Source organism: Sturnira hondurensis, unplaced genomic scaffold (assembly GCF_014824575.4).
Source record: "Sturnira hondurensis isolate 20B ecotype Veracruz unplaced genomic scaffold, ASM1482457v3 Scaffold0004136, whole genome shotgun sequence".
Taxonomy (NCBI): domain Eukaryota; kingdom Metazoa; phylum Chordata; class Mammalia; order Chiroptera; family Phyllostomidae; genus Sturnira; species Sturnira hondurensis.
Window position 1 is genome coordinate 40,738,905 of NW_028076767.1, and position 12,856 is coordinate 40,751,760.

Genomic DNA, 12,856 nt, shown 5'->3' on the forward strand with positions numbered 1-12,856 from the left:
CTATGTACTAATATATACATTTTATATAATTTATATAAAATATATTTTGTTTATATACAATAAATTGTATATGTATTTTTATACAAGTTTATATATTTCTATTTTTATATTTATACAAATGGCATTTACATGGGCGTTCATGTTTAAGAAGCAGTACTCTGTTAGTAAAGATTCTTATAGTAACTGGATTTTTGGATGACAGTAACATTACAGAGTGTCATTATTGGAGTGTTGTTTTTTTCCATAGTGTCTCAAGAAATGTTTCAAAATTAGCCCTTACTGGCATGGCTCAGTGGGTTGGGTATCCTTTCGCAAAGTGAAGGGTTGCCAATTCAATTCCCAGGGCCTGTGTCTGGGTTGCAGGCCAGGTCCCTGGTTGGGGATGTGTGAGTGGCAACTGATCAATGTTTCTCTCATATACAGATGTTTTGCTCCCTCTCTTTCTCCCTCTCTTTCTCCCTCTCTTCCCCTCTCTCTAAAAATAAATAAACAAAATCTTTTTTAAAAAGGTTTCAGAACTACTAACAGTGGGGAACCGCTTTCTTTTTCAGTATCCTTGCCATGAAAAAAAGGACGTGATAAGTTGTTCAACTTATGAAATTCAAATTACATGTGAATTCTGCCAGGTATGTGTTTCAATATTCTGAAAATATTTTTACTATTTTCAGTATTTTAGAGTAAAAAAATCATAGATTGTTTCTAGATAAGTATTTTAATGTTTTTTCCATGAATGTGAAAAAATATTCAAAATATTCCTTTAGTCATTTCATTTGAACATAGTGATGACTACAAAAATTTGTACCAAAAAAAAGTGCACTAAGATTTCCCACATTTGTTTGGCCACATACCTTTTTTCTGTAATAGCTGTTGCCATTCTTATTGGAAATGCTCACAAGTTCTGGCCAAGATGGAGACGTAGGTAGAAACCCTTTACTTCCTTGCACAACCAAAAGGAGGTTAACAACCAGCCTGAAATCAGTAAACAACCAGAAGTGCCAGAAAATCAAACTGCACGGAACTCCGAATACTTAAGGTACCACCCCCTTATAGCTTAACAAGAGCGCCAAGACAAAGAAATAGGGCCCAAGTGAGAGAACAGAGCAAAACCTCAGAAAGAGAGCTAAGCGATGAGCAGATAGCCAACGTACCTGATGGAGAATTTAAAGCCCTGGTAATCAAAATGCTCACAGAACTGATTGAGCTTGGTCGAAAAATGAAAGAACAAATGAAAGATACCCAAAATGAAATAAAGCAAAATATTCAGGGAACCAAGAGTGACAAGAAGGAAACCAGGACTCAAATCAACAACTTGGAACAAAAGGAAAAAATAAACATCCAACCAGAACAGAATGAAGAAACAAGAATTCAAAAAAATGGAGACTTTCGAAGCTCTGGGACAACTTGAAACGTTCCAATATCCAAATTATAGGGATACCAGAAGGAGAAGAACAACAGCAAGAAACTGGAAACTTATTTGAACAAATAATGAAGGAAAACTTCCCCAGTCTGGTGGAGGGAATAGACTTTCTGGAAGTCCAGGAAGCTCAGGGAGTCCCAAAGAAGTTGACCTAAAGAGGAACACACAAAGGCACATCATCATTAAGATACCTAAGATTAAAGATAAAGAGAAAATCTTAAAAGCAGTAAGAGGAAAGGAAGAAGTTACCCACAAAAGAGTTCCCATAAGACTGTCAGCTGATTTCTTAAAAGAAACGTTACAGTCAAGAAGAGTCTGGAAAGAAGTATTCCAGGTCATGAAAGGCAAGGACCTACATCCAAGATTACTGTATCCAGCAAAGCTATCATTTAGAATGGAAGGGCAGATAAAGTGCTTTCCAGATAAGTCCAGTTAAAGGAGTTCATCATCACCAAGCCCTTATTATATGAAATGTTAAAGGATTTATCTAAGAAAAAAAAGGAAGATCAAAAATATGAACAGTAAAATGACAACAAACACAACTATCAACAAATGAACCTAAAAAAAAGACAATGAAAACAAAAACTAAGCAAACAACTAAAACAGGAACAGAATCAGAAATGGACATCACATGGAGGGTTTTCAGTGGGGAAGTGGGGGAAGGGAAGACTAGGGAAAAAAGGTGCAGGGAAGAGGAAGCATAATTGGTAGGCATAAAATAGACAGGGAGAGGTCAAACATGGTAGGGAAAACAGAGGACTCGACTTATATGTACAACCCATGGACATGAACTAAGAAGGGAAATGTTGGAGGGTTGTGGGGGTGGAGGGCAGAGGGGAGATAAAGGAAAAAAATGGGAAAACCGTAATAGCATAATAAAATACACTTTTTAAAAAGGAAATGCTGGCCCTGGCTGGTGTAGCTCAGTGGATTGAGCGCGGGCCTGGGAACCACACAATCGTGGTTCGATTCCCAGTCAGGGCACATGCCTGGGTTGCAGGCTGGTTCCCTGCAGGCCAACTCCTAGCAGGAGACATGCAAAAGGCAACCATACATTGATAAAAAAACAAACAAAAAGGAAATGCTTTAGGAAACACATGCAAAAGGCAACCATACATTGATAAAAAAACAAACAAAAAGGAAATGCTTTAGGAAACATTGCTCTGGAGAGTTAACAAGCTAAGTGTTGACAAGGACAGAATTTTTAGTTGAGTCAAATACAGTTGATAGACATAATTTCTAGAAAAAAAGCAAAAACAAAGTAAAGACCTACAAGTTGATAAAAGGAATAATTGAGAACTTTACATCAAAAACTAGGAAAATAATCTTGACTCAAAAATGTCTTTTTGTAGTTGTGTTGTTCAAATCAGTATCCAAAAAAGTCACCATATTGTATTAAACCTCTTTTAACCTAAAACACTTTCCCCTATTTTCTTTGCCCTCCACTTTGTTCCTTATGCTATTTATTTGTTGAAGAGACCGGGTTTCTTGTCCTGTAGAATTTAGCTAGGCACAGCCTGGTGGTGGTGTTTTTCTGTCGCCTATATTCCCTGTAGCTGGATCTACAGAGGCTTGATTACATTCAGGTTTGACATTTTTTCTCCCTGAGTATACTTCATGTGCTTTCTATTGCATCATATCAGGAAACACGTAATGTCTTTTTGTGCCACTTTTAGTGATGTTAATTTGAGACTGACCAGCAAGTTTAGGTGCCATCAGCGCAATCGAACCATTACAAAGTTCCCGTCACTTTTTCTCCTGATGGTTTTATCAGATGTGATAAAATCATTATTTTGTCTATATCCATTATTTTATTGAAGGTCCAAGTGGTGATTTTGGAATAGTAGGATTATTATTTCTGCACTTTACTATTTAACAGGAAATATTTAGCCTGATAGACCAGGAATCCTACCCTTTTTTTTCTATAGTATAAAATTTGCATGTTAGACACGTTTGTCTACTCATACAGTAAGATAGAAGTCAGGATTAAAATGTCAGTAAAAGTGTATTATTTCACAGACAGGTAGGAAAAGCAATAAACTTAGGGAAAATCAAAAAATACTACATTTTGCCCTGACCAGTGTGGCTCAGTTGGTTGGGTGTCATCTGGAAAACAAAAGGTGGTGGATTCAGTTCCTGGTCAGGTCACATGCCTGGGTTGTAGGTTTTGCCCCCAGTCAGGGCACACATGTAAGAGGCAACTGATAGTGTTTCTCTCACTCTTTTTCTCCCTCTCTTTCCCTCTCTCTAAAAATAAATAGACAAAATATTTTCAAAAAATATATTACATTTTAAATTCTTTTTTCTTTAAAAATCTGTACTGTAAAATATTTAGCCATCTCTTAATGTTTTATTACAGGCAATACAAGGACCTGTGGAATATGAGTGATGACAAACCCTTTCTATGCACTGCCCCTGGATGTGGCCAGGTAATAAATAGATTACTTTAAACTATTTTTTAATCTATATTTATTAAAGCACTAATAAAAGTCATTAAAAGAATTCCCTTACAATATTTTGTACAGTTTTGGAGCTAAATGAAAACAACCCAGAAAAACTGGGGGAAGAAATAGTTCTCCTTCCTCAGTAACATTATCCGAGTTTTAAAAAATTCAGTTTAGTATGGAAAAGAAGTTGTCTTCTAATGGAAGGATGGAAAGCATGGACAAAATCTAGGGTTTAAAAGTATTTTCATTTGACCATTACTGGTTGAAAATCACTGCAAACTGCCTAATTGGAAATTAGATGTACATTAGCTTATATGAAAATTACTTTTTTTGCTAAACTCTTATGAAATTAGCTGATATTCACCTGAGAGCATTACTAATGTATTAATGTTCTTAAGTCTAACATCTTTAATACAGAGCATGTGTGGATGCATTTTCAGAAAATAATACTTCAGTGTTGTTTCAGAAAATAATATTTCAATGTTTTATAACAGGCTATTAAATTATTAATTTATTGCTATTATAATTCTCATCTTAAAATAACTACAGACACTAAGGAATTAAAGAATAAATGTAATGTTTAGTGAAATTACAGAGTACTTAAATTTGCAAATTATACATATAAAATAAACATTAAAGGGTTTCCTTCTGGTAAATCACATTTACTCCTGAATTTGGTACAGAGGTGAATGGAAGAAAGGTGGTATTACTCCAGTCGTCCGTTTGCTGGAGTGGATTGAACAGGCACACCCTGATTCTGTGATCCCCTGGATTACTGCAGACACAGTGGGGGTCTAGAGCCAGCCTTTGGACAGTGAGCAGTTTTGCTATGCTGTTTAGCAGTTATTCTTAGAAGCTAGTCTCCAACATACCCCTAATCTCTTCTTCTGTTCTTCTCTTAAACGAGTAAGAATTATTTGTTGTTTTGTGATTGACTTTTATTAATACACCTCATTTTTTAATAAAAAGTATTACATTTAAATTTGCTTAAATTGAACAGAACAAAAAGAAACTTATTACTATAAGAATATATATGTGTATGTGTTTTATAAGAGATTGTTTCTTAAAAGACTTCTCTAGTTAAAAAAAGGAAAACATTAAGAAGTTAGAATTGTTTTGTATACTCCCTATTGTAAAAGGATTTAACATTCATACTTCCTTTCACTCCTTCTTTTCCATCTCTTGATGTCTGATAATTCTATTTTTTACATTGTCAGGGTTTGCGACACATTCTGTCCAATAACCTGTAATTCCCATATTTGCTTGATTTTACTTCCATACTTAAATAGTATAGATAGAGAAGAAGGGGAAGAACTAAGCTTCGAGGAACTTTGTGTGTAGAAGTCAGAAAGAGAGGGAGGGATAGCATAGGAAGCTGAGAAGCAGCAGACAGTGAAGAAAATTATGTCCTGGAAGTCAAGTAGAAGTGTTTCCAAGTGGAGAAACAGTGTAGTCACATGGCTGATAGGAAAAGGTGGGAATTTAGTATTTACTGTTGGATTTAGAAATATGATTATTAGATGAATAGTTTCAGTGAAGCAGCAGTAACAGCAATGTGATATAGTAGGTTGAAGAGAAATTGAGGAGAACCAGAAATGAAGGAGACATTATAAGACAGCTTTTCCTTAATTTATTTTAAATTCTCACCTAAAGATATGTTATTTTGATTTTAGACACAGAGGGAGGGAAGGAGGCAGGGAGAGAGAGAAAAATCAGTGAGAGTAAGAAACATCGATCTGCTACCTCCAACATGCGCCCTGACCAGGTATCAAACCTGCACCCCTTTGGTGTCTGGGACAACGCTCCAACCAACTGAGCCACTCAGCCAGGGCAAGACAGCTGTTACTTAGAGTTTAGCTTGAAGGGAGCAAAAATATAACTGCAGTAGGATTGAAGATATAGCTTGTTTGTTTTGCATTTTATAGTAGGATTATCGCAACATATTTGACACTGTGGAGAGAGGGACTGTTGTAGGTTTGGTATCCTTAAGTAGGTAAGAAGATGGGATCTGGTGTTCTAGTGGAGGGACTGGCCTTAAATGAGTCCATACCCAATTATTCCGTAGTAACGGAGAGTAAAAAGGAAGAGGGGTAGAGGTTTGGAATGTTCAAATAGAGAAAAGGAAGCATACAGACATACTTCCTTCAGTACAGTTGCCATAAAAAAAACCCAAGCCCTGGCTGGTGTAACTCAGTGGATTGAGCACGGGCCTGCGAACCACACGATCGCAGTTCGATTCCCAGTCAGGGCACATGCCTGGGTTGTGGGCCAGTTCCCAGCGGGGGACTCACGAGAGGCAACCATACATTGATGTTTCTCTCCTCTCCTTCCTTTCCTCTCTAAAGATAAATAAATAAAAATTTTAAAAAAAGAAAAAGGTATTGTGAAAGTTACATTTAAAAGAAACCCTACATTTCTGTTTATTGCAAAGAAATTACCTTTAGAGGCTATGGCAAACTGTTTTAAATAAACTTGGAGTGGCAAATTTTTAGCCCATTTTGTACTTGGGATGCTGGTTTGGACAGACTGAATCTAACAATAGCTTGAACGGTTTGGGTTTTTTTATGTAACAGCCCAGAAGTAGGAGTTCCAAGGCAGGCTGACTACTATCCTCAACATGTGAGTTCCATTTTTAGGTCCAAGATGGATGTTCCAGCTCCTGCCATCAAGTTCACATTTCAGCCGTAGGAGAAGGGGGAAGCAGAGCACCACATACACACTTGCCATTTTATCAGCATTAACTGAAAGGAATGCATACAATTTCCATTTATTCCTTTCAATGAGAACTCAATCACATGGCCATCTTATTGCTAAGGGAGCTAGAAAATGTAGTCTTGGCTCTGGGCAGCTCTAAAATTGGGAAGTTCTTTTATTGAAAAGAAAATTTTGAGTAATAAGAGATTGAGAAACAGCTAGCAGACTTGTCATCATTTTCAGAAATGATTTTGAATTTGAGGACATAGCAATAAGTCATTTGGAGCCTGAATTTGGTTAAGCTGGGTATAGTAATTCCTCACTTAATGTCAGTAGGTTCTGCAGCTTTGTGAAACAATATGAAATTTTATCATAGGCAAGAGTGAAAGACTATCAGGCACTTGGTGTAATGTTTTAGAAGTTTAAAACAAAGTTACCAAAGTCTGGAATTTAGTTATCAGTAATGTATCAGTGTTGGTTTCTTCATTTTGAGAATGTAGCACAGCAAGTAAGATGAGAACAATAGTGGGAACTGAAAGGAGTTCGGAGTGTGTGGGAACTCTATGTACTATCTTTGCAACCTTCCTGTAAATTTTAAAGTTTCCCAAAATAAAAAGTTTATTCAATTAAAAAAACCTTTCCCCCCAAAAAATGGGTTTGGTGATAACACTGCCAACTTTACTAGAATGTTGTGACAGTCAAAAGGGATAATGTATGTGCGGCACATAATAGGTGCTCAGTAAATGCTCCCCAAAACCCCCAAAAAAGTTTATTCAGTAATAGTAACAACAAAAACTCTACCCCAGAAACACACACACAAAACCACAGAGAACCACAGAATACAGCTTTCAAATATTAAGTGTGTGCCATGTCTATTACTTATCTGTGCCCCAACTTGTTTCAAAAAGTATTTGAGAATTTAAAGGCTCATATAATAGTTGTAATGATGAAAACAATGATAACATTTTTTGACTTAGTCACTTTGCTAAAAGTGTATGTGGGTTATGTCATTTAATACTTGCAGTACCCTATGACGTGGGTGCTGCTGGCCTTATTTTACAGGTGACCGACTGAATGTAAATATTTAAGAATTTCTCTTGAGTCACAGAACCAGCAAGTATTGGAAATAAATTGGTACCCAAGCCCACTCTTGTGTTTTATCTGGATATAGAATGTTCAGACTTCAAGGTATATTTGAATATCGGTCTTTGTATTTGTTATCTTTCAGTTAACATAAAATTTTTATTTTCTGTAAATACCAAAAGTTTCACAGATAATGTTGACAGGCTTAAACAGGGCAAAACAAAGCCCAGAGAGGACTCTTCACGAGTCCTTCTTTTTTTCTTTTTAAGACAAACTTGGGACTGTCTGCAGTTACATAGTTTTGTATTCTGTTTGTATGTAGATCACATTATATGTATCATAAGCATTTTTTGTGTTAATTTAAAAGATGCTCCTGTTTGTGTTCATTAAAAGTTGATGTGTCCTGTTCTGTTGCCAGAGCATGTCCCATAATTTATTTCCCCATTTCTCTATTATGGGCTTTGATAATTTTATAATTTATAAAACTTTAATAATTAATTTTATTGTATAATTATGTTATATACAAATTGAGTATATAGAATATAACATTATTATTTATATGTAATTTTATAATTCTAGTGTTACAAGCAACAGTGTGGTGAATATCCTGCATAACCTTTTATATGCATCTAATTTCTTAAAAATACAATTTTAAAAATCTTAACTGTTACTGATCAAAACAGTAATTTGTCTAATGTCAGCATCATCTATTTGTTAAATTTTGCCGAGAGCAGAAATGGAACAGTCTCTTTAGGTTCAAATAGTATTTCCTAGGAAGTGAAAAATTTCTGCCCTGGCTGATGTAGCTCAGTGGATTGAGTGCGGGCCAGTGAACCAAAGGATTGCAGTTCGATTCCCAGTCAGGGCACAGACCTGGGTTGCAGGCCAGTTCCCAGCAGGGATGCACGACAGGCAACCATACATTGATATTTTTCTCCCTCTCTCCTTCCCTTCCCCTCTAAAGATAAATAAATAAAAATCTTTTAAAAAACTTCTAATAAGACTTGATTTTAAAAGTGATGGTAGTGCAAATTATTTTTGGTCACAAGTAAATAATGACTTGATTCCAAATTTGAATTTTAGCTCTAACACACTTAAATTTAAAATTTGAAGTAGATTTTTTCTCTTTTTAATTGATTTTAGAGAGAAATATCGATTTGTTGTTCCACTTATTTATGCATTCATTGGTTGATTGTTGTGCATGCCCTGACTAGGAATAGAACCCAGAAGCTTGGCTTATCGGGATGGTCCTCCAGCCAACTGAGCTATCTGACCAGAGCCTCAAATAGATTTTTAAATTTAAATATATTTTGTTGATAATACCATGTTGGAGAAAAAGACCTGTAGAAATCAATGAAAGCATTTAACTTTATTCTTGCTGTTAAATCTTTTTTTAGAATGCTTTAGTCACTGCTAGGTATTTCACAGAAAGAATTCTGTTAATTTCATTTGTTTTAAAGTGTTCCATTGAATTTGTCCAACAAGACAAAGTGAAATAATTTAGTGAAAGATTTATGGAACATTGGAATTCCTTTAGTTTATTGATGATAATTTTGCTTTTGGTGACATTTTCATTGAAAATAATTTTTTGCCCTGGCTGGTGTGGCTCATGCAGCTCAGTGGATTGAGTGCCAGCCTGCGAGCCCAAGGGTCCCCAGTTCAGTTCCAGTTGGGACACACGCCTGGGTTGTGGGCCTGGCCCCCTGTTGGGGGCATGCAAGAGGCAACCAATTGATGTATCTCTCACACATTGCTGTTTTTCTCCCTCTCTTTCTCCCTCCCTTCCTCTCCCTCTAAAAGTAAATAAATCTTTAAACTTTTTTGGTAGAATGTTTATACATTATAAACTGTTTTATGAAGGGATTGAAGATTCATTTTATTTCGTTTAAAGTTTCAGTGGAGGGGGGGTGATGTGTGTGTGTGTGTGTGTGTGTGTGTGTGTGTGTGTGTGTTAATCAGTAAGTTCCTAACAGCAGATAGATCCTTCAACTGGTATTGTTCTGATGGCTTTATAATTCAGTTGAACCTATTTACCTGTTAAGTAGGAATTAAAATCTATATCAGGTGTATGAATTAAATGCAGAATGATTAATTTCTTAGGAAGTTAATGCTAGTGTGTTCAAACCTTGGAATTAGAGTTCTCAGATATCAGAACTTATATCAATCTATTATAGAAGCATCTGATTCATATCTCTCTGTGTATCTCCCTTCCTCTTTTTTAACCTTTTATAAGACATGATTATCTTGTTCCACCTTTCTTGACTGCCTTTCCCATTGTTTATTCAGCTTTACACTTGAAGTCTTGTTAACACAATACTGCGCACATTTCACATTGGATTTGTGCTCTGATTTCACTTTGCTCTTAATATTTTCTTACTAGCAGTATTACTATAATTTTCTTAAAACATTTTTAGAATAAACTTTTTAATTTGGCTGGGACAGCAATTCAGATAGATTTTGCAAAAGTAGGCTTGCAGCCATAATGCAAATAGTACAATAATAAATAATAATACAAGAATAAACTTTCACATACTCAAAACTGTAAGCCTACTTTTGCCCACTCCTGTACATATCTTTTCTTGATGACTGCCTTTGGACAAGGTTGCCTTTTGCCACTGTCTTTAACTTTCTTGTTAAAGGCAAGTAAATTTTCTTACATGACAATCTAGGTTAAACTGACCTGTATCAAGTGCCAATTTCAGTGTATTTTATCCATGTATACAAATTATATCACCAATTTCCTTTAATACCATCAATATTTCCTTTATTAATAGCATTTAGATCAATTTGATCTGGAGATCTTGCATATTTCTTGCATTTCCCATTTTAATATTAATATGACCCTAAATGTTTTTTGGGGTCTTTTTAGCTGCTCCTTTTCACCTCTAGGATCAATCTTGCTGCCATTTTCACATGTTGTATACAAAACATAGTGTTATTTATTCTTCATGCTCTTGATTTAAATATTTGCGATCAAGCCAATTCAAGCAGAAGATACTGGAAGAATAAAATTTCTGGGAGATAATTTTCCAAGTCCTCATCTATTAATTATGCTGACTTTGCCATTGTAAAATCTAGGACCTCTGCCAAAATACATTCACTCACAAATGTTTAATGATTCTCCTCTGTAGAGAAAAATCTGTAGAAGCCAAATTATTAGGTTATTTTTAACATAAAGTAAATTTTGCTTTAAGATCCATTTAATGTAGAATGTAAGACGTACATTTAAAACTGCAATGCAAAGGTTAAAAGCAGTGAAATAATGCCAGTAATAAACTCTATAGATACGTGCATTCTCCAAGAGCCTTGTTGTCAAAGAATGACTACTTATTTCTTTAAATTTGGGAGGGACTTTTATAATGATAAGCTTAGGAAAATAGCACTTGAGTGGGGAAGAACTGCATTATGGTCTTGGTGCCTTTAGTTGGTGCATAGTAAGTGTTTGAAGAGTGAGTGAATGAATACATCAGTGATAGAGATACTGTTGCATCTAAACACTCACCTTCAATAGTACCACAGCAGATTCTGACAGAGAATGTCTCATAACAGACATTTTTCCACTAGTGTGTACAGTAACCTAAAGACTTAGTGGCAACCACACGTACTGTGCTAACAAAATATGGCCAAATTAAATGAAAGCTTAATTCACATTACTGAACAGTCTCTAGTTTTGGTGGTTTTTTTGTTTCTTCTTTAGGCTGGGCTTAAAGTTTCAACTGTTTTATTGTAAAGGAGCTCATTCTTATTCAATTTTTATTGACTACTTATATGTTAGTTTTGGTGGGCCTCAAACAATAGGAGCTTAGCCTACTTACAAGGACAGATGTACAAAATTGTTAATACAGTATTGATAGGTGCTGTACCCAAGGCATTGTGCAGAGCATATGGGTATGAGAGGGATTGACTTCTACAGAGTGAAGATCTGGTTGGCTTGTAAGCATAATGTAGGTATTTAGTATCATACTTTTAGAATTAGAAAATTTCAGAATAAAAAGCATAATGGGAAAAAATTTTCTTTTATACTGTTCTAATGTTACCCTACAGCTACTATTATTGGTTGCATGAAAGGAAATAATAATTGGGTAGGATGAAGTAGGGACTGGACCACAAGGAAGGAATCCGTTTTGATGGTTTAGGGGAACTAAGGTCAAGTATGTATGATTTTAATTAACATCCCCATTTATAAGGATATAGTCTAGAGAGTGAGTTTAGATCTCTTAATTTGGCATTTTACAATTATTGGTCTGAAATAAAGAGTAAGTGCTCACAATTTGCACTTATAAATGTTGTTTAGTAAAGATTATCTTCATAAACATTGGTGTCCAGATGTTCAAGAGGTGTTTAAATTATATGTTATATTGTAATCATAAAAGTTACCTTTGGCATGCAGGACCTTTAATGTAAGAACTATGGTGGAAAAAAAAGATGAAAAAAATCAGTATTTTAAGTTAAATTTTTATTTTAAAATTATTATTGTATTGACTGCTGTTTCTTTACTGATTATGACAGAGGCATTCTTTTTACATGTGGTAGCATATAGAGCCTGATTTACTTCTTAATTATTCCAGGAGTAATATTTTAAAAATTCTCATTTTAAAAGTGGTAAGTAACTTGAAGTCTATATAAATACAGTATTTCTTTCAAAAGTCTTTACACTATGGAGCATATATCTCTACTATGACATGGCAAAAATTATAGTGGTCTATTTTTAGTGTCTGATGAAATTTCTATAAAGTTTCTTTGCCTTGGGTTTTGTTTTACATGCTCTGAAACGACCTATGTGTCCTAGTAAGATACCAGCATTGTTTATTCTTGGGTAATAGTTTTCTCTACAATTATTTGAAATCTAGTATGTTTATCTATACTAACAATAGATTCTCTTATAGTTAACAAACTGCTATTTCATTGTTAATGGTGGTTTTACATGTTGTGGAAATGAATTTCCTTATTTTACTTATTTGATCAAATTGAAAATCTTAACTATATTTTAAAACTTTTTGCCACAGCGTTTTACCAACGAGGATCATTTGGCTGTCCATAAACATAAACATGAGATGACACTGAAATTTGGTCCAGCACGTAATGACAGTGTCATTGTGGCTGGTTAGTATATGCTTTTATTAATAGCTTATATACATATTTCACCTGGAATGTGCACAATTTTTGTGTATTCTATGTAAATAATATAGTCTGGTGATATTCCAATGACTTCATT

General features: G+C 34.9%; 1 protein-coding gene across 4 annotated transcripts in view; it reads left to right on the forward strand.

Annotated features, from left to right (window-relative positions):
- The window catches only part of ATF2 (activating transcription factor 2), a 78,201-nt gene that overhangs the window by 19,471 nt on the left and 45,874 nt on the right, over positions 1-12,856 (forward strand). For 3 of the 4 annotated variants that reach the window (XM_037044411.1, XM_037044412.1, XM_037044414.1), the window contains exons 3-5: positions 552-626; positions 3,777-3,846; positions 12,648-12,744. In XM_037044411.1, coding sequence (XP_036900306.1) covers positions 595-626; positions 3,777-3,846; positions 12,648-12,744 — 199 coding nt within the window. In that variant the 5' untranslated portion in view covers positions 552-594. Of the gene's footprint in view, positions 1-551; positions 627-3,776; positions 3,847-12,647; positions 12,745-12,856 lie in introns of those variants that run through there. The other variant, XM_037044413.1, reaches the window with a different exon arrangement.